A 21948-nucleotide genomic window follows, 5' to 3' on the forward strand; every position below is an offset into this window, starting at 1 on the left:
TCTCTCTTATTCTTCTGGTTCCCTCGCGCTGAAAAAATCCTCCTCGCCCCCATCCCTTCGCTTCGAAGGCGGTGCCTGCACTGACGCGTCTTCTTCGCGTGTCTCTGTCGCCTCGTGTGTTTTGTTTTCTCTCCTTAAAAATGTCTTCGCATCAAGCGGCCGCGGTTCAGGGCGCTGAGGGACAAGGAAGACAGAGCAACGGCGCAAGTTGCGCGGAAACTGCGAACAATGGAGTCATGGGAACTCGAGGGTGCGCCCTGGACTCTGCGGAGCCTGCCGTGCAACTCGCCGAGATGACGGCACCCTCGTACCCCCTGGACTTGGCGGGTAGGCAACTTTTCTTTTCTTTCCTTCAAACCCCTGGGGTCGCCGTGGGGGTTACATGCATGGAATCTGCCATCAGTCTCTCCCGGCGTCTCCGCGGCCCTCTCTCTATTTGCGGGTGTGCGGCACAGCCCCCTCTCTGTCGTCTCCTCGGCTTCTCGGTGCCCTCGATTACCGCACACGCTTGCGGCGTGGGGGGCCCCATTTCCGGTCCTTGCCCTGCTACCACGGCTCTTTCTCGTCTTTTGTTGACTTTGCGTGGGCAGCGTTTTGCTGAATTGCGTGTTTCTTTCCTTCTCTTCTCCTCGCTCTCTCTGCCTGCATGCGCCTCTCTTCCCGATGAAGGCGCTTCTCGGTCGTGCCCAGAAATGTGTTTGTATTTCGCACATTTGGGTCGTATCGCGGCGCTGGTTTGCTGTAGACAGATAAAACGCTCTGCGCAGAGCGAGAGCCTGCGAACTGGGATCCTGAGGGGCAGTTCTGCGGCCTGGCACAGCTGTGGACGAGAAGCCGGTAGCACGGGTTATACGTACAGGGCAAAGCCGAACGGAAACACAGCTGTTAGCACTAAATCCTCTGAGAGTTCTTCCCTAATGACTTGTGCATCCGACCCGCGCTTTCACGGCTGTCGCGGGCGCGGAGCCAAACTGGAAGTTTGCCGGAGGCGAAACGCGCATGTGGGGCCTCGCCGCGTGCGTAGGTGTCGCATGCTTGCTCCCGTTGAACGGGTATCTCCGCGTGAAATACGCGATTAAGAAAGATGCATGAACACACGTGTGTCCATCCTCTCTAGACGGCGACGCGTTATCTCACTGAGGTCCTCTGCGCCTTCTAAAACTGGATCTGTGGAGGTGTAGCGGCGGTCCTCGCGCTCGAAGCCTTGCCGCCTCGCTGCCATCGTCCTATCCGTCCCGCCTACCGAGGCCGGCACCCCCTGCCCCCCCCCCCCTCCCCCTGCCCCTCACGCGGTGGAATCGGTGCACTGTCCGTGATTTTTTTTTCTTTTTACAGGCCGGCTGAAGCCTGCGATGCTCGTGCTGGCTGATGGCCGCGAGTTCCTCGGTTACTCCTTTGGCCACCCCAGCAGCATCGGCGGCGAGGTCGTTTTCAACACGGGTGGGTTCGCGACTCAAGCATGTGCTTGAATCTAGAGTTTTTTCGATTTCGTTAGCTGGCGCCTTTTTGGCCGCGTGCCGGTGCGCCTTGCAAAACTCGAACATAAACAGGAAAACAAAAACTAGCAGTGGCGCGTGCGGCCTGGTGGATACCGCTCTGAGGCTCAGGGGCTTTTTCATTCCGCATTTCACCGCCAAGCTCGACTGCGACTTCTCGCCATCTCTGCCGATGTCGCTCCTCACATGCGTGTATATACTATGTGTGTAGATTTCGGCGCGAGTGCTGAATCGGCGTGCCTCTGCTCGGCTGCGCATCTGTTTTGCAAGGGGCGCGGCGGAGAGACGTCGACAGCATGACTGCTTCTGAACAGCCCTGCTCCCTTTTTTTCCGCGGTTCGCGCGTGGCCTTCAGAGTGCCTCCGTCGCTTCGTAGAGGCCGAGCCGGGCTCCTGCGGAGGGGTGGCTGTTCCCTTGCGTCGTGGCTGGTCGCTGAGTGTCGTGGCGAGTTGTTCCTAGCTACCTTTCTTGTCCTTGACTATATAGTCACTTTGGGAAAACAACGCAACAAAGCTGTCATTTCTCGTGTGATATGGCACTCGGATCCTCAGGTATGGTCGGCTATCCCGAGTCCCTGACCGACCCGTCCTACGAAGGTCAAATCCTCGTCCTCACTTACCCACTCATCGGGAACTACGGCGTGCCTTCCGCGGAGAAGGTGAGTAAAGAAGGAGATGAAATGCGACGTCATGCTGACGTGCGAAGAAAGAGTTGAGATGTGGCGTCACGCTGGCGTGCGGCCTTCTGCAGCTCGTGCCTGAATGAGCAAGTCCTCCCTCAGGGGCCTTTCGAGCTGACGACGAGAGCCGCGTCACACCGCGTTTTTCTTTTGCAGGTGTACGCCCCACAGCAGTTGCCTGCTAGGCAGCCAGTCTGGACATATCGACAAATATGTGCATAAACCGCTAAGCACATCATGCCACTACATATATATATACATATATGCATGTGTGCATTCGGGTTCTGCGTACATGCAAGAATATATATCTACATATATATGGAAGTGTGCGTCCATGGTTTGTGTCTTTTTCGGAGCCCGTAGGCGGACGGCTGGGTTTTTTATGTTTTTGTTTTTAGATTTTGTCTCTTTTTCCTTCTTTCCCTAGGATGAGCACGGGCTGCCGAAGTACTTTGAGGGAGACCGCATTTACGTGCGGGCGCTTGTCGTGGCGGACTACGACGAGGGCGCTGTGACCGGTCACTTCCGCGCCGAAAACAGTCTCGCGGCGTGGATGCAGAAACACAAAGTGCCTGCTATTGCAGGTGAGAAGAACGGCTTTTTTGACAAGATCCCGTGTCGCACGCGAAACCTCATCGCAGAGTCCGGCGAGCCCAAACAGAGCGGAGACAGTGGCTGTGTGCCGGCTGGGTTTCGCGCGGCCCGAAGCGAACCGTCGCCTGCAGGACAAGGCAAAGAGGCTGAAGAGAGGGAGGCAGAGCGGCCTTGTCAACGCCTTCTACTCCGGCTTCAGGCGCGCGCATTGGTAGTTCAGCTGGAGGACTTTGGAGGCCTGAATTCTCGCGGCTGAGAGGAAGGGGGCGGGGGACTAAACCGGCGGCGTAATGCTTGGCCGAGGCCGCCAGCGCGGCCGCTGTGTGGAGGCTGCCCCTCGAGCGAGGAGGCGTGTGTCGTCTGCGTTTCTCTCTTGCGGGTGCGCAGGCGTGGACACGCGTGCGCTGACGAAGCACCTGCGGGAGGTCGGCTGCATGCTGGGGAAGATCGTCATTCTAGACGAAGACGACGAGAGGCAAGCCGGCTTGTCGCTGTCTGCGCTCGCCGCGGTGCCGGTCCAGGGGGGCGAGGCGGGCGCCGTCGAACGGCTGAAGGCGCGCAGAGAGGTGGCGGGAAAGTGGGACGCTGCGCTGAGAGCCAAGGCGAAGAACGTACCCTGGCAGGATCCGAACGAAGAAAACCTGGTCGCAGTCGTGTCGCACAAGGAAGTCCGCACGTACAGGTCGAATGTCCGCGACCCGGTGAGACGCTGAGCAGGCACAGGCAAAGAGGTTCTGGCTCCGGGGAAGTGGAGGGGAGGACCTCCTGCCTGAGTGCGGCAGCGCTGCATACGTCGGACGTGATATCTGGATGTGCGCGGACGCATCCCAGCGGCACATGCGTCCGCCAGGAGGCTCGGGAAGACAGGGCAAGTCTAGCTTTTCTTTACACGCGGGTTTTTCTTTCCGGCCGCGTGGCGGCAGGGGAGTAAGGGGGGTGGGGGAGGGAGGGACGCGGGGTCTCAGGGGTCCTCCGGTCTGCGTGGGCGACCCTGCATGCATTCGCAGTCTCCGCTCATTTTCATTTTTCGCTGCATGCGCTCGGGTGTGTACGTATGACAGAACTCGCGCGACGTGCTGATCCTCTGCGTGGACTGCGGCATGAAATACAACATCTACCGTCAGCTGCTCCACAGCAAGTTCGAGCACTGCAACGTCTCGCTGAAGGTAGGGCGCCAAACCCTGGGCGCGGAGGGCAGCTAGCGACAGTCCGGCGCGCTCTCGCTTACACGCTTCTGCATGCAAACGTGTAGATGCATCTGTAGGCATCCGCGCACTGTCTGTGCGCACATGAATAGGTACGCGTTCTATATCAGCCCGCATCCATGCGCGTCTTCTCAGCGTCTCCACAGGCGGCGCCGTCCGCAACCGTCTAGCACGCAGGGACGTCTGGAAAGTTGGCAGTGTGTCTGTGCGTAGGGGGCAGGAGAACAAATATTTTGATTACCAGTTGTAAATATGCAAACAAAAGCGTGCGAGATACTCCTGCGCTGTGGGTCGCGTTCTGGTCTCTCAGGTTGTTCCGTGGGACTACGACTTTGGAGACGAGGAATTTGATGGTCTGTTCATCAGCAACGGGCCTGGAGACCCCGCGCAGTGCGAGCAAACGGTCCAAAACGTCAAGTAGGCACAGCTCGCTGCGACGTGCGAGCTCACACGCATCTATCGGAGTCTACCACGCCGCAGTCGTCGTCTTCACAACCACGCACACGTGGCTCTGAACGGCTGCGTGTCGAGCGGCAGACGGGGCAGGAACGTGTCTTTCACTAAACGGGGCGCATGCCCTAGTTTGGACCGTTGGAGCTTCAAAAAATTCCTGTCAGGGGCTGGCATCCAGCGGTGATCGGGCCTGCGGTGGTGCATGTCGTCCTTTGCTTTTCAGTGGAGACACAACGGGGTCCGCAGGCGTTGTCCCTCACGCGGTGAGGCGGTTATCTGTGCTGTGGCGGCCTCTGCGAATTTGTGATGCTTGTCCAGGCGCGTCATGGAGCGGAAGATCCCCATCTTCGGTATTTGTCTGGGAAACCAACTTCTGGCCCTGGCTGCAGGCGCGCGCACGTACAAGATGAAATACGGAAACAGAGGTAATCTCTTCGCGCTCGAAAGCAATTCTGTCGCGCGGTTGGCCGCTGCGGCGGCGCCGGGCGGGAGCGGGCACGCCTGGGCGGTGTATGGACAGTGCTCGCGCCGCGGCAGAAGACTTTCAACTCTGGCGGAGATCGTGATCACGGGGTCAACTGAGGTGGGCCAGCACGTTGCATGCTTTTCGTGTTTCTGTGGAGCACGGTTTACGGTGAAGGCATCTACCCTGGCGGATGGCCGCGGAGGCCACGCGGGCGCAGTCAGGGTAGGCGCGTCTGAGGCGTCGGGCCGGCGGGCGTTCACTGCAGCGCAACCTGGCGGCAATCTGTCGAATGTTCCGGCGCTCAGGCATGAACCAGCCCGTGATTGACTTGAGGACGACGCGCTGCTACATCACCCCCCAGAACCACGGTTTCGCTGTCGATGAGAGTGAGGAGCCCGGACCCAGCCGAGGGGCATCCCGCGCAGTGTTCGGCTTCTTTTCCTGATTTCGCATAGGCGTGCGAAGGAGAGAGGAGGACTTGGAGGCGGTGACGCAGCAGATAGGGGGGCAGGCTTCGTGGCTCGTGGCTTTGCTGCAGGCGGTTTTCTGCGACAGCGCTCCGCCCCCTCTCGCGTAGCCTTCGGGTGGCGGTTGCAGGCACTGGTCGAGAGAGTGCTTGCTCGGTTGTTAGGCGTTTCTTCGTATGAAAAGCAGGCGCGCCGCTGCCAGTGTGTCGCGTGCGTGCTGTCGCTTTTCATGCGCTGACACAACGCGCCTCGGTCTGTGCGGCCCGTTGTGTGTTTTCAGGCACCTTACCCAGCGACTTCTTGCCGCTCTTCGTCAACGCAAACGATCGCTCGAACGAAGGCATTATCCACCGCACGCTGCCCTTCTTCTCGGCGCAATTCCACCCTGAGGCGTCTGGTACGTAGTGCTCAAACATTTCTCTCGCTTGCGTGAGAGAACGAGATTCGATGAGCTCGTATGCGTGTGTGGTGGAGCGGCCAGTACGATTTCTCCAGCGCTGCTCGGTGACTGCCTTGCGTGGCCCGTGCCCGTTTCGCATCAGCATCATCTTGGTTTCCCCTGCTCACGAGTCACTTTTTTATTCTCCGCCTACCTTGCCCTGACGCCAAATCGAGACGACGCCCACGCAGCTGAGCAGCGCTGTCATTTCTCAGATGCTGCTGCAGCGCAGGCGACTTGCCTCAACCTGTGGCACGCAAGGCGCCTGTGGCGCTTGTTTGGTAAAGGAACCGCACAAAGTCTCGATGGAGACGGGAGCGAGTGTGTGTGCGTGCGTATGCGGATATCAGGCGGTCCGACGGATACTTTCTATTTGTTTGACGATTTCCTCGCCTCGATCATGAAGGCCCAGACGCTCAAGCAAGTTCACACCATCCCGTTCTCGTTCCCGCAGACCTACCGAAAAGTGTTGCTGCTCGGTGAGCCAGCCGTCCCGCGATCTCGAGGCGTCGACACTGTTGGGGTCGGCTCTGAGAAGGGTGTCTTTCGGCATTTGCGTTGCAGGCGGCAGAATGTACCTCCTCATTCTCCTCTGCGTTGTTCTACGCCAGTGTATGTGCTGTCCGTTTGAAACTGCGGATGCCCTCTACTAAACGTCTTGTTGGCCTTCGTCTTTGTCGCCGAGTCTCGCTGTATGTGCACTTCCTTGCCCACCCGCGGACAAAGAGAGAGGCTCCTGCGCCTCCGAAAACGATTAACAGCGCGCAGTCGAGTGGAAAACCGCGGGAAGGCGCTTCGGCAAAGACCCAATCCTCCACATTCTCCGCGCACGCATACATGTATTTATTTTTATTTACTTTTGAATATCTCTTTGACGTGGCGTCGGTGGGCTCTCAGGAAGTGGAGGCCTGAGCATCGGCCAGGCAGGCGAGTTCGACTACAGTGGCTCGCAGGCGATCAAGGCGCTAAAGGAGCAGAACATCACCGTCGTCGTCGTGAACCCGAACATTGCGACTGTGCAGACGAGCAAGCACATGGCTGACAAGGTGAGAAAACTCAAAAAACGAACGCGAAAGCGCGATCGCAAGCAGCAACCGCGAGGCCACGAGGGAGGCGGAGGGCGACGCGCGAGGCTCGCGACAAAGGGAGCCGCGCAGAGGTGTCGCGCAGATGGCGGCCGTACGTCGTTTGAGCTATCCACGGACGGTTCACGTAGAGCATACAGCCACATGAAAAGTCAGACAGATCCTAGGACCCAGGGAGGTTCTTCAGGAGACATCAATCAAAAGGCGAGATTAAAGGCCTCTTGGTGGACAGCTTGGAGGAATTTCAACTCAGATGCGAAGCGTTGGGCTTCGGAGAGCGCTGAGTCCTCTTCGACTTGCGTGGCTTCAGGTGTACTTCCTCCCCGTCACTGTCGAGTTCGTGACCAAGGTCATTCAGAAGGAGCGACCCGACGGAATTCTCTGCACATTCGGCGGTCAGGTGAGCGCCGTTTTGTTTGCAGCTCGGCGAGTCTCCAGCAGCGGCTGGCGAGCCTCAGACATCGCTCGCAGTCCGCACTCGAGTGTCTGAACTCTCAGACACCAAAGGGGGCATGGCGTTTGGATCCTCGCGTTTTCTTGCGCGTCGCGGCGTCTGCCGCACGCACGCCTTGCGGTTCCCGAGTTCACTTTTTCTCCGAGCTCCAGCCGCGATTGTGTTCTCGGCTGTGCCCTGCGATCTTCAGACGGCACTGAACTGCGCGGTCAAGCTGCACGAAGAAGGAATCCTGGAGCGCTACGGCTGCCGGGTCCTCGGAACCCCGATCGAGGTAGGCTTTTGACAACGGTCTGCGCAAAATTGTGCATGGCAGTGTGCTGTGGAGGCGGAAGAGGGGGAGTGGTTTTCTGTGCAGGTCAGCTGAATACGATGACGAAATTGCTGCTCCGGGCTTGCGTGTGTGGTGCATGTCGCGGGTTAGTTTGGCGGTACGGGCGCACTCCGGTGCAGCCCCTGGACAGCACGCGCTGCGGAGAGACACGTCCCATGTTCGGCTTCTTCAGCGTTCTGCAGGCGAATTGTCAGTTTGGAGTCCTACTAGTGCATCCTTCTGTGACGTGTGGACTTTGTTTTTCCAGGCAATTATCGCCACCGAAGATCGCAAACTGTTTGCGGCGAAGCTGGCGGAGATCGGCGAGAAGGTCGCAGAGAGCGCCGCAGCAACGAGCACCGAGGAAGCCGTACAGGCTGCCAACGCCATCGGCTACCCCGTCCTCATTCGCGCAGCTTTCGCGCTCGGTGAGCACATTGTCATGCAAGCATGTATATTTATATATATATATATATATATGTATATAAACGTGGAGACACGTATGCAGTTTCAAGATATACGCATGCGTAGGCATCCCAAAGCGATCCTCCGTGGAGAGCGGGGTCGCTAAAGTAAGGTAAATATATATATATATATATGTATTGTTGTTCCGATGCTTGATAATGCCTTGTCGAGCAGGCGTAACTCTAAAGACTCCTATCTGTCTTTGACGTTCTGAGAGGATACCGAACGTGGGAGAGGCTCGCGTCTGCGTAGGGGAGAGACAAGACGTCGAGAGGCAACGCGGGCGCTCGAAGGCAGCGGCTCCGACGACTGGCGTCAGCGGATGACTTACGGAAGATGCAGAAGCTGGAAAACGTTACGGGGAGGAAGAGGGAGAGAGTGTATGCGTGTTGCGTGCTTTTTTCCATTGGATGTTGCGGTGTCCAGGCGGTTTGGGCTCCGGTTTCGCGGAGGACGAGGAGGCAGTGCGCCAGATCTGCAAGGAGGCCTTCGCCCACTCCCCCCAGGTACGGCGAAATTTTTCAATTGTTAGAACGCACATCTAATAATTGTATACTTTTTTTACGCGTATCTATATGTGTTTGTCTCTATATGTTCTTGGAAGAACATATGCCCTGATAAATGCGGGCTTCCACTATATATACATATATATATTTGTATATTTCTGCACATTTTCATGTCTAGGGGACCCGAACTGTTCGCGTGTTTGTGTGTTGGGCTGCGGCGCTCAGGTATTTGTTGACAAGAGTCTGAAGGGCTGGAAGGAAGTGGAGTACGAGGTCGTCCGCGATTGCAAGAACAACTGCATCACGGTTTGCAACATGGAAAACCTCGATCCGCTCGGTGCGTTTCCTCGTCGCATTGTGTGACGCCCGCCCCTACGGGTGCATTTAGGGTGCTTCTCTGCCTTGGTCTGCGTGGCGGCGCGGAGGGCGTCTCTGCTGGGGAAGGGTAACGGGCAGGGCTCTTCGCAGAGATAGCAGGCGTGTCGCAGGCCTGCCACCAGCTGCCTGCCAGTTTTGGCACGCCGCGGGTACTGGAGAAACAACCAGGCTTGGGACGTGGCTGCAACAACAGAAACTGATAGGTGAGGCGATGGCTCCAGACAGGCACGTGGGCGCCTCCGGTACTGTCTTTCTGGTCTTCTCTTTTTTCAGGTATCCACACCGGAGACTCGATTGTCGTGGCGCCTTCTCAGGTATGTTTTTTCACTTTTTTTGGATGTTGGCTCACAGCGGCTCTGCTGCGCCGCTGGCCCGCCCGTGCTTGCTGGGGCTCTTCAGCGCGGGCGACCGTTTGTCTGCTCGCCGCGTTTTAGAGTTTGGCGTTTGTGTGTTTGTTTATTCGCTCTCGCGCGACTCGCCTCGTGATCTCTCTCCGCAGACTCTCTCCAACGTGGAGTACTACCGCCTGCGCGACACGGCGCTGAAGGTCATTCGGCAATTTGGCGTAGTCGGCGAGTGCAACATTCAGTACGCGCTTGACCCGAACTCGGAGAAGTACTACATCGTCGAAGTGAGAATCCCCGCGAGAAAGCGAGAAAAAAAAAAGACAGAGGCGAAGGGGGGGAGCGAAGCGGATGAGCTGCGTTCCGTCTGGAGGAAGGATTCGAAACGAGCCGTTGTCGGCCTCAGACAAGCACAGCCTCGCAGAGGGCATTGCTGCTAGAAGGGAGAGATAAAACAAGAAAATCAGAAAATGAGAGTCGAACACAAGCGCGAAGAGGAGAAGGCAGACAGGGCCCCAAGGCCGCCATGGCTGCCGTGGCTGCCGCGGCTGCTCGAACAAAGCGACGGATAAGGCAGGCGAGAGGGGAGAGAAGGGGAATGAGATTTGACCCAGAGAGGGCGAGCGGAAGGCGCGAAGAAGGTCAACGATGAAAGGAGGCCTTCAGGTCGACAGGCACAGGCCGTCGAGAAGGCAGTCGAAGCAACGCCGCGTGCGATCGCACTTTGGGTGCGCGTCTTCTGTTAATTGTGATTTTCTCGTCGGCGGCGCAACAGTTTTGTTTCCTGTTGTCCTCTATCGCAGGTCAACGCCCGTCTCTCCCGAAGCAGCGCGCTCGCCTCGAAGGCGACTGGATATCCTCTGGCCTACATCGCCGCAAAGCTTGCTCTTGGTGAGCCATCATTCTCATTTTTGTCTGTATTTCTGTTCTTCAGATTAATGGGAGTGTAGCTTTCACTGCTCGCCCGCTGCCATTCCGAGTTAGCTTCTTTCACTATCGATTTTGGCGATAGTTTTCGGGCCTTTTCTGGAAGCGTCTCGCCGATATCTCTGGGAGTATCTCTTTTTTCCAAACTTAGTTTTTCTTTGTGGACTGAAATCCGCCTTGGGTGGATGCTTCTCTCCTCAGGATCCACTCTGGTTGAGCTGAGCAATTCCGTCACGAAGGAGACCACTGCGTGCTTCGAGCCCTCGCTGGATTACGTCGTCACGAAGGTGCCTCGGTAGGTTTTCCTTCAGAAAAAATCGTCATTCTGTCCGCGCGAGTATGTTTCCGCTTTCCACGGAAAAGGATCGCGGGTGCTACTCTGTGGCTTGGTTCGCAGTCGCTTCGTTCCAGCGTAGATTTGCCTCGAAAGAGTAGCGTTGTGGCGTGCAGGCGGCGATCCCTCCCGTCTTACACGTCTAATCTTGTACGCACAGCGTATATACAGAGAAAAACTGATAGACAGATAGACACGTTTAGATTAATTGAGAGATATCCACGTGTCCATATGGTCCATGCATGGTCGATACGAACGTGGATAGACGTAGGCAGCACCTACATATGTTTGTGTATATGTGCGGTATCAGGTAGACGTCTTGTATACGGTAGGCGGCGCGCCATTTCTGGATCTGTTTAGGAGAGCGTTTTCTCATCTGCTTGGTGGCTGTGTCTCTGCAGATGGGATCTGCGAAAGTTCGATTCGTGCGACCCGTTCATGGGCAGTGCGATGAAGAGTGTCGGCGAAGTCATGGCCATCGGACGCACGTTTGAGGAGTCGCTCCAGAAGGCGCTCAGGTGAGAGCTGTAACGTACAAATGATGCGCCTACGTGGGTAGACTAATGTCGCTTGTCTCCCTCGCCATCTGGACTTCCGCGGGTTTCCTTTCTTCGCCCGCGCCTCCGCGTTGTCGCCTCCCCGCTCGGTGTGTCGCGCCCGTCGTGGCTCTCTCTGCAGTTTTTGGCTGTGTGTGGTGGTTCCGGCGGCGTTTTTTCTGATTGGCGGGCCGTGCGTCTCGCTCCGCTGTCTTTTCTCTTCAGAATGGTTGAGGAGAAGGCCGCGGGCTTCGATGAGTCCATGTGTCACTTCTTCTCGCGCCCTCCGGCGCGCAACTCCTTGCTCTTGGCCGCAGACTCGCCCACGTCGGCGCCGACCACGGCCGGGAGCCCAACGGCCGGCGCGGAGGCGGCGAAGGCTCTCACGCAGTGTGAGCAGCTCGAGGAGGAGCTCCTGCGCCCTTCGCCGAACCGCATCTGGGCCCTGGCGCTCGCGCTGCAGATGGGCTGGAGCGTCGAGACGCTCCACGAGAAGACCAAAATCGACAAGTGGTTTCTCAGCAAACTGCAAAACATCGCAGACATCAAGCGCCAGCTCGCGCAGCTCACGCTCGAGGACCTCAGCCGCAGCGACCTCTTCTACGTCAAGAAATACGGTACGGACCCGCCGCCGCGCGACGCTCTCACGCAGGCCTCTGCAGCCGCACGCGGAGAGGTCGGCCGCCTCAAAAGGGATGCGTGAACTGAAGGATTCATGGGCGAGCGCTCGGGTGTTGCTTCGTCCTCCGCGATCTGCGTTCTCTCGCCCTTCCGTACGACGCGCTTTACGATTCTGAACGCTTCACCCTTTGTTGCCGTCTGTTTTTCGGCTTATCTGAGCCGTCTTCTAGGTTCATCTCCTGTGTTGCCCTCCCTGATGTCTTCCAGCTCGTCGTCGCGCCTCTTCTGGTCCTGCTGTGTCTTTGCTATGCGCTCCTGAATCTCTCGGTGTCTCTCTGAAACCTCTGGCGTCCGCGCCCCTCATTTCTTCTCTCCTTCGTCGTCCTTCCCCTCTGTGTGCCTCGCGTCGCCTTCCCAGTGTGCTACATTCCACTCCTTTTTTCTTCTTTCGCTTTTTCGTCTGTCATCCGCAGGTTTCAGCGACCGGCAGATCGCGCACTACCTGAGACCGAGCGCAGGCCTGCTGACGCAGTTCGACGTGCGCAAGCGCCGCCTGAGTCTCGGCGTGCGCCCATTCGTGAAGCAGATCGACACGCTCGCCGCGGAGTTCCCTGCGCACACAAACTACTTGTACCTGACGTACCAGGGGTTGGAGGACGATGTGGCGCCTCTCGTCCCGTTCCAAGGCTTCTCCGCGGCTGCGAGCTTCGGCGACGGCTACGTCGCGCCTTTACCGGGCGCCTGCACGGCGCCGGCGCTGGCGGCCGACGCCCAGAAGGCGCGCGAGAAGGGCGTCACGTTCACGCAGGAGCTCAAGGAGAGTCAGGGCGCTAAGCGCGGAGACGGCGAGGAGGGCGACGAGAGCATCCTCTGCCAGCTCGGACGCAGCCGAAGCGTCGCGAACTTCCTTTCGCAGAGACAAGACTCCGGCGCCAAGCAGTGCTTCGTCGTGCTCGGTGCGAAACTGGGGCGGGCGCGGCAGGGGGGGGGAGGGGTGACATTTTAGCGGCGGGAGTCGCACAGAAAGCAGTGAAGACGGAGTAATGTCGGGCGCGGGCGAGGAGAGAGAGACGAGAGGGACGGAGGAAAGGGAGGGAGTGCGGAACACGATGAAAAGTAGTGTGAGTTTAGGGCTCGGGAAACGGAAACGCGAGGCTCCCGAGGTGATTTAGCGAGAAGAGAAACGAAAAAAATCGGCTGAAGCGAACCTTGAGGAGGATGGAAGGCACGGCACTCTGGAGCCCCACAGCGGCCCTCTCCTTCCTGAGGGCCAGATGACGCACAGGACACAAGCGCGCCCCTAACGGGGGTCTGGTGTTCCGTCTGGAGCTGTTGGAAGAATGTGGTTCGCATTCCTAGTCCCTAGGTTTTTCGCATTTTCCCGGATTTTTGGCGATTTTTCTCTCCAGGCTGCGGTTGCTACCGCATCGGCTCCAGCGTCGAGTTCGACTGGTCGGCGGTCTCCTGCGTCCGCACACTGCGCTCGCTTGGCCACCGTGCCATTGTGGTGAGTCCATTTACAAGACTGGTATTTAAAACGGAGAAAAGGAGAGGGACAGAGCCCTGTGCTGGCGCCTTGACTGTTGGGTGAAAGCCTTCACACGCCGCGCGGTCGAATTCAGCTACAGATCAGTCAGTCTGCAGACGGAACACTGTAATAGATATACATTTTTATGTATGTGCAGTCGGGAGAGATGCGTCTGGATGTGTGTCAAGGCGGACACGCAAGCGGGCGTGCGCAGAGGGCACTCTGAGGTCTCAAGCGGGGAGTATGTGTCTGCGTCGAGGCTGACAGGGAGATTTGTTGAAGTTTGGTGCGAATTGAATGCGCGTTGCTGCGGCTGCATGCAGGTGAACTGCAACCCTGAGACTGTGTCGACGGACTACGACGTGAGCGACCGCCTCTTCTTCGAGGACTTGAGTCTGGAGACCGTCCTTAACATATGGTGAGCGCGCGACCTTGGTGGCGCCCCTGTGGCGCATGCGGGGTTCTCAGAGGGTCATGTCATCTTCTTCTGTGCTCGCCCAGCTCAGCGTTTTTTCCGTGGATCTTTCGAATTTTAAGGCGTTGTTTCAGTGTGCCTTGTCGTGCGGGTTTCCTTTGGTCTGCGGTGTGAAGTGGTGTTGGTGTATCTTTCGGTCTCCTGCAGGCGTTCGGCGTGTCGCAGGGACTGTGACTCGCAGCCTTGTTGCCGCCTCCGCTTTTCGCTCGCCCTCGTGACCATCTATGTGTTGGGGACTGCATCGTTGATCTCCGCGTGTTTTCTGTCTCGCAGGGACTTTGAGGCCCCCACCGGCGTCATCATTTCGGTCGGCGGGCAGACGCCCAACACGCTCTGCTCTCAGCTGGAGAAGCACGGCGTGAGCATCGTGGGCACCAGCGTCGCCTCGATCGACTGCTGCGAGGACCGCCACAAGTTCTCGCGCCTCTGCGACGAACTGAACATCGACCAGCCCCGCTGGAAAGAATTCACCGACCTGAAAACTGCGAAGTCCTTCTGCCAAGAGGTACGAGGAAGCGCTTTGCAGGGAACGCAATCCAATGCAATTGCGTGCTGCCTACGTACATAAGTCGTCGAATCTGCACCTGGGGACGTAGGCGTGAATTCATCTGTATCTGTGGCCGTGTGTCTTAGAGAATGGCATGAACGAGTTCTGCATGCGCCCGATACAGTCTTTCTGCGAGTAGGCAATGCCTGTATTGATCGATCGACTCCGCGGCGCCGAAGGTGTCCGCGCACGCGGTTGCGGTCTGCTGTTGATGTCAGCTCACAGCGGCCTGCACTAGAGTGGCAAGGGCGGTTGCATGCGGCGCGCGCCGCGAGGGGCTTGGCCGGGGGACTTCAGGCGACCCCGAGGCCGCTGGCAAAGCGCCGCGCTTCAGACCCCCTGCTCCGCTATCTGTATTCGATCGCTGTAGAGGCGCTGGGCGAGATTTGAATTATGTAGCTTTGGATTGCGGATCAATTGTGCAGAAACGGTAGCTAGTTACAATGTGATAAAACTGATACATATCTCCTCATAGTGTGATAATAACGATACATGGCCTAGCGACGAAGGGTGTCTCGCTGTGTGTTCTCAGGTGGGCTACCCCGTCCTGGTGCGCCCGTCCTACGTGCTCAGCGGCGCCGCGATGCGCGTCGTGACGGACGACGAGCAGCTCGACGCGTTCCTCAAGATCGCGGCCGTCGTCAGTGGAGAGTCCCCCGTGGTCATCTCCAAGTTTGTCGAGAACGCGAAGGAGGTCAGCGACAAAAGTGTCAATGCGTAGTCGCCCATGTGCGCCAGAGTTTCGCTCAGCCTGGCGGCGGCAGCCTGGCGGCGCGTCTCAGGTGGGGGGGCTGTGGTCGGCTGCGCGTCCTCTCGCGCGACTGCGACTCCACGGCCCTGGGTGCTGCGCGTAGCATATGTCCCGATGTGTGTGGGCTGTCCGCCGAAAAGAACTTGCTCTCGGCGTCTGTGTCGAAACTTTGAGTGCAAGAGAGACAGACAGAGGACGGTTTGGATGGAGCCGCTTGCGTGCGACTCCTTCGGCCCCAAATGCGCACGCGCGTGGCTCGGGTTTGGGCGTCCTCGTGCGATGCCTCTCTTTTCTGTCGCTGAACTGTGTCTTATTCTCTTCAGGTCGAGTTCGACAGTGTCGCCTGCCGCGGAGAAATCGTCAACTTTGCCATCAGCGAGCACGTCGAGAACGCGGGCACGCACTCTGGCGACGCGACGCTTATTCTCCCCGGGCAGAAGCTCTACGTGGAGACCATTCGGTACGCCTGCGCAGGGACTTCCAGTAGAGAAACAAATCCGAGGGTGGGCGGCCTGGCAGAAAACGGCGAGAGGCTCAGTTTGCCCCTTCCCTCTCTGTGGAGGCGCGCTCGGCCCTGAGTCTGAGACCTTTCGTTCTGCGGACGCCCCGCTTGGTCACGGGTTTCTAGGGTTTAGGGATTCGCAGTTAGAAGGTGCTGCATCGGGAATTCAACCCGGGAGAAAACGCAAGGCCTGATTCACATAGTCATAAGCGCGCGAACGTAGGGTTTCCGTTCTCTGCAAGTCATGCAGTGAGGAGTGTGTTAGGAGTGCGCCGACGATCTCCGCTTTCGTCTCGCCTTCCTCTCTTCGTTCCGCAGACGCGTCAAGAAGATCTCCCAGAAGCTCGCTCGCGCGCTCCAGGTCTCAGGTGCGAGTCTTCTCGCTTCGTCCTCTCCTTCTTTTCTGGATTCATGCCTCCGTCACGGGCCGTGTTGTCAACTTGCACCATACCTTGCGTATACATACTTGCATAGATACGTACACATATATATATATATATGTCGTATATATCATATATGTATATGAATGCATAGAGTCACGACGCATGCGTGGGGGCGTGTGTAGGCGCTCCAAAGGTACGCGGAGGATACGCGTCTATCGGCGACGCGACTGCACGTTGTCTTAATGTGCTGTTAGTTGTAGCTGGCGCGCAGGGGAGGGTCGTCGACACTTGCCCGACCCTCCACGCCTGCCGCTGGAAGACTTGGGGCTCCATCTCTGTGCTTGCCTTCCGGATTGGCGTCTGCGTGGAGATGCGTACCCCTATAGAGATGTATGATATACCCATCTTCATTTCTTCATGGGCATGGACTTGCGCTCGCCTTTGCGTGTGTCTTTTCTAGCCTTGTCTCGCTCCAGAGACCGGCGACCAAGGCGAGCGGTTGGCTTCTCTTGTGTGACCTGTATTCAGGACCATTCAACATTCAGTTTGTCTGCAAGCAGAACGACGTCAAGGTTATTGAGTGCAACCTGCGAGCGTCGCGTACCTTCCCCTTCATCAGCAAAACCTTCAACGTCAACCTCATTGACCTAGCGACCAAGTAAGCATCGGCCTAAAGCAGACAGAGCCAAGCAAGTATATATATATATATATATATATATATAAACCCTAACCCTAAACCCTATATATATATATATATATATATGTATTCGTGTGTAACTCTGGGTATGTATACATATGCAGATGTGTATCTTGACCCCCTCCACCCTCCACAGTTTGGAGTGCCGAGCGTAGAGTCTGGATTGATTTTCGTTGTTTGTATTCTGAATCACCCCGTTCGCCTGCGGGCGCATGCGGCGCTCGCGCCGTCTGTGATCCCTCCGTCGCGTCGTCTGTGTGTGTCGGCGTAGCTACAGGTGTGCGGCGTGTGCTCACGCGTATGCCTGTGCGAGTGTTCCTGTTGCGTAAGGTGAGTTGCTTTGTTGTTATTTTCTGTTTCCAGGGTTATGATCGGCGCGCCAGTTGCGCCTCTGCCGATTCACCTAATGGATCTCTCTTTCGTCTGCGTGAAAGTGCCAGTCTTCTCGTTCGCACGGCTGCGCGGCTGCGACCCTATTCTTGGAGTCGAAATGCGTTCGACTGGAGAGGTACGCATGCGGGCAAAACGAAGGAAGACCTTCATCCTTGAGGGAGGTGCCGTGCCGCTCCCCCCCTCCCCCCTTCCCACCCGCGAGGGAGGGCGACACGAACGCAGAGGGAGGGCGCTGCAGATGAGTCGTAAAAAGAGAGGCAGCGCGTGAAACGCGGTGGGATGAGACCTGGAATCCACGGTAGCGAGGTTAGGGGGTTGTTCACGTTTCGTGATAGGGGTTGTGTTGCATAGGTGCCCTCACTTTTCAGCGCGCCGCGCGTGTTCGCTCCTATGTTTTAGGTTGCCTGCTTCGGAAGCAACAAGCACGAGGCTTTCCTTAAGGCCTTCGTGTCCACGGGTGTCGAGCTTCCGCTCAAGCAGCGCTCCATCCTCCTCAGCACAGGTGAGTGCCCGCCGCTCTTTCTCTCTGCTGCTGCGTGTAAGTGATTCGCCTCGTCGCTTGAATCGCAACATGAGAAGGAATCTATGCTTATATTTTCTTTCCGCGGGTGTCTTTTGCTCCGCAGGGCCGCTCTCGGCGAAGGTGGAGCTGGAGCAGTACATCAAGGTCCTCCTGGGCATGGGCTTCACTCTGTACGCCACCGAAGGTACGCGTAGAGTTTCAATGCCCAAGGCAGAGCACTGGATTGGGTACTCAGGGAACTGTGCTCCCATTAATAAGAATCATAGTATAAGTCACCAGGCATGCAATACCAATCAGATAACAACCGAAGCTAGACTCCATGTTACACTTTTGTACTCTGCGCAAATATCTCGAGGCCTACACATACAAATTTTCATACATAAATATGTAAATCTGCAAATATATTTTTTAATTCGGGAGTGGGCGTCCCTGTTAGCAGACTTGTCAGTCCGGGGGGGTAGACGAACGCGAGTGCCGGTGTCTGTGGCGCATCATGCTGTTTGCTTTCGTGTGGGTTCCGCGAGTTCGTTCCGGTCTTTGTCTTTTGGCACGTTTTCCTTTATTCGAGTCTCCCACTCGCCCCGAAGTCAGGCACGTGCTGCCGGGCTTTGTCTTTCTTTTAGGAACCTACGAGTACCTGGTCAACAGCCTGTCCGGCGCAGATGCTGAGCACACAGACTCGGTGGGCTCGCGCGCCCTCGCCGCTGACGGGGCAGCCAAGTTGACGGAGTACCTGAAGCAAGTCGTCTGCGTGCGCAAACCGCTCGCGACCAGCCTCAAGGAGGAGCAGCAGAAGGACCGCGACCTGCTGCCCGACGCTCTTCACGTGATTGAAAGCGGTGAGACCCAGAGACGAAAGCCGCAGGCGGCCGCCTGGATTGCCACCCGCCCTGTCATGGATTGTTTATATTTATCTATTTATGAACGCTTCAGCTTGTCTGTGTGACTTTGTACGTGCGTCTAGGTATGTGCGAAATACTTGTTTGCACACATGTAGGTATATACCTGCTAGCATTTTTTTACCATGATAGAGATGCAGACAGTCATTCCTGTCTGGAGAAGCTGTGTCGCGCGCGGTTTGGCATGATTGCCGGCGTCAGTGTTTGTGCATGTCCCACGGCCTCTGAAGGCGCGTTTCTCTACCGGAGAGCGACTGGCAAGCTCGATAGACTGCGCGGGTGTGAGATGCGTTCTGCATGGTTCCAAGTTTTCTTGTGTTCTGTGTGGCGACCCAGGCAAGGTGGAGATGGTCATCAACGTGCCCGAGAGCCTCAACAGCCGCGCCGCGACGAACGGCTACCTCATTCGCCGCACGGCGATCGACTGCGGCGTGCCGCTGCTCACGGACATCAAGGTCGCGAGTCTGTTTGTCGAGGCCCTGCAGAAGAAGCAGGCGAAGGAGGCCCAAGGGCGCTTCTTCTGGGAGGTCCGCAGCTGGGATGAGTACTGGCCGCGGAAGTGAGGGCGTGGCTGACCCGCCGCGCGTGCAACGCAACATCGGAGCTCGTGTGCACGTCACCCCCCCCCTCCCCCCCCCCCCCCCCCCCCCCCCCCCCCCCCCCCCCGCCCCCTGCGATTCCATGTACGTGTGCCACTCTTGATCACGCGTATATCTATGTATATGCACGTGTACATTTTTGTATTTATTGAGGTATGCATGATGTAGAGAGTCTGTACGGGTGCAGTCACACTGACTCTGGCTTGTGTGTATGAGGCAGTGTCTCCGGCGCCAGCGTGTGCGCGTGCCGATGCGTGTGCAGGGGGTTTGCGCACGCGCTGATGGTGGGCAGGGAACAAAATGTGCGTCATCACGCATGCGTGGTGTGTGTGTGTGTCCTCACTGGATACATTTTGCTGCCTCCGTGCCGTAAGCACCTGTGTGGGCCCGGGATTTTTTCGCGAGCTCCGCCGAATGTTGTGAGTTTTAGCGAAACAGGGGAACGGGACGTGCTGCAGTCGATCGGGTCTGCCTTTCAAAGGATGGAAGATCCGCGCGCAGCAGGCGCGCTTCCAGTCGCGCAGTCAACGCACGTTTTTGAACTTGACTGTGCACACCGTGAATTTGTCTCCCCAGCCATAGTCCGCCTGCATATGTTTGTCTGTGCATGGTCGTTGACGCCGACTTGGCATTTCCTAAAGTATCTACGAGTGCCTTTCGCGGTTGTCAACGTATCAGGATAGAGAAGCCCGCCGCGAAAAAATCGGCGCGTCGTGGGGATCCATGCTTCAGCACGAAATGCTACGGTTAGTAGCGACATATAGATGCACGTGTAGAACGGAGACAGAAGTCAGCTGGAGCAGCGTCGCGCAGGCGATTCGCCCCCCCTAGTGAAAGACTGGTGGCCAATACGAAGCATGGCGGCGCAGTTAAGATTGTGTGTCCCGAAGGTACGAATCATTTTACGCTTAGCATGCGGCTAAGACTGGTGAAGCTCCAGAGTCAATGGGAGCAGTCTCAAACCCATGATTTACACGCATATACGTTTACATGTGTAAAGATGATATACCTACGTCGGTGGCAGCGCCGCTTCCACAACCGTGGTTATGGTTGCGGTACAGATATAGGAGATGTAGTGGACTGTGGCCTCCCTGTAGATCAGTTGTTGAACTTAACACGATGGTCGTGAAAAACACAAGAGAACTTGGATTCGGTAAACAAAGATCTTGAAGATCTAGAAGGGAATGCTCTTATCATGTATGTGTCTTCGATATTTTTGGAGGCGTATCAGGTTTCGGTACGTTAATCACTTTCAGGAGCATACCGTTAAATACAAGATCTTATGTGTTCACTTAAATCGAATAAACGACTTTTTTAAGTAGAACTATCTTTGAATATGAGGATCCAGATGGCCCGACGGTTAGGCCCTGAGCGCCTTTACATCCCTTCAGTCATAAACAGGATCAAATCTCTTCATGTACCTGGGACCGTTTCTGTCTGGCTCTCGCAAAACAGCCACGTCCTGGGAGCGTATGCAGTCCCAGGTAGAAGACGAGCCGAATCACCAGCCTTACACAGTCTTGGATATACGAGAAGGCACTAACGCAGGCAAGCTAAGCGGGAACCGCTGCATATTATATCGACCAAAGCGAAAAAAGGCGAAGCAGTTGTCGACAGCATGTCTGAAGTCTAGCTTACCACTGTGAATCGCGAGAGAGATCTTGGCTACTCCTCTGATTCAACAGGCACGTTACCCCTGTATCGCGTCTGTTGTTCGGCGCATCAACTTGAAGATAACGGAAACAGGCCAGCTCGCAAGGGTTCGTCTGAGCACGCCGTCACGTGTTTCACCGGAACCGATTGTCGAGGATTCCGTCAAAATCCAGTCGCCAGAGGACAACGTTTCTGCATCTGAAGGATTATCTCTTTTCGCAGGCGATGCCTAATCAGGGGGCTGCCCCAGTCTGCTGGTGGAGGCACGTTTCATGCATTCCCGGTGCTCACCATTCCGCTCCGCTACCGCTCTTGCCGTGGAACATAAAGGTGCGTTTGGCATGGCTTTATACAAGTTTGCTCCCAAGGAGCCCATGACTGTTAACATTGAGAGCTGTTGCATGCGCACAGCAAGAACTCTGGAGGGACGCGCTCACACTCGCGGTCGTCTCGCGCACGGGCAGACAACGCGGTGGACATTCAACGCGCGAAGTACGAACGAAAAATGACCCCAAATGGCTTTTTAGCCAGGAAAAAAGACTTCCAGACGAGATTCTTCCCTCGCTGCGGAGTTCGAAGCTCGACGCCAGGGAGACTGAAAAAAGCGAAGCAGTGAGCGCGGGCGCTCCCGCAGTACTTCACCGCAGATCAATCAAAGCCAGAGCAACCTGAGAAAGGCCACGGTCAGCAGAAGTGACTGTACATCTCAAGAGTCCCTCAAGCACAACACAGGACTTTCGGCCCTGTATGCGTGCACGCATGCGTCCGCTGAGACCTCAAATATATAAATGTGTATACATCTATATACATATATATGTGCGTGCGTGTGCGTCGTGTATTTACATACATCACTGTGGTCGCTGGTTGAGCAAGCAGGATCGACACACCCCCGGCGCACAAAGTTACAGGCGTGGGGACACGCATATGCATGTGCATCCTCACGTTGCAAGTTGGCCCATCGTAGGAGGGCACGAAAAGTGATGCAGGGCTGCCCGGGATTTCCCGCTAGTTCGACTTTGTGTCGAAGGGCAGCGGTGACAGCCTCTAGCTCATGAGCTGTTTGCCTGGAAGGCTTTCGACGCGCTATCTGATCCAGTTCGTTCTGCGCGAGCGCATGCACACCAGCCTGCTACGGCTGTCATCTTACCGAACAAGGGGGAAAATCACGCTGCGATTTATCGTTCTGCGAACCTGTAAGATGCTGCACTCAGCACGTCTATCTACTTCAACACGTGT

General features: G+C 56.8%; 1 protein-coding gene across 1 annotated transcript; it reads left to right on the forward strand.

Annotated features, from left to right (window-relative positions):
• Positions 1 to 140: 140 nt before the first annotated feature.
• BESB_034730 (carbamoylphosphate synthetase) lies at positions 141 to 19023 on the forward strand (the record flags this gene model as incomplete). The annotated part of the gene is made up of 37 exons (XM_029362059.1): positions 141 to 327; positions 1336 to 1440; positions 2048 to 2154; positions 2603 to 2759; positions 3157 to 3470; positions 3831 to 3935; positions 4285 to 4391; positions 4746 to 4852; positions 5199 to 5279; positions 5641 to 5757; positions 6150 to 6278; positions 6697 to 6845; positions 7195 to 7284; positions 7529 to 7612; positions 7920 to 8079; positions 8543 to 8622; positions 8848 to 8959; positions 9274 to 9314; positions 9500 to 9631; positions 10148 to 10235; positions 10473 to 10566; positions 11007 to 11123; positions 11367 to 11758; positions 12236 to 12483; positions 12571 to 12718; positions 13172 to 13269; positions 13614 to 13708; positions 14039 to 14270; positions 14845 to 15006; positions 15387 to 15523; positions 15884 to 15933; positions 16477 to 16606; positions 17009 to 17153; positions 17438 to 17540; positions 17665 to 17745; positions 18185 to 18400; positions 18797 to 19023. The coding sequence occupies 37 exons, from the start codon at positions 141 to 143 to the stop codon at positions 19021 to 19023; spliced, it is 5127 nt and encodes a 1708-aa protein (XP_029221024.1).
• Between the last annotated feature and the right edge of the window lie 2925 nt (positions 19024 to 21948).

The sequence above is a fragment of the Besnoitia besnoiti genome, chromosome II (genome assembly GCF_002563875.1).
Source record: "Besnoitia besnoiti strain Bb-Ger1 chromosome II, whole genome shotgun sequence".
NCBI lineage: Eukaryota > Apicomplexa > Conoidasida > Eucoccidiorida > Sarcocystidae > Besnoitia > Besnoitia besnoiti.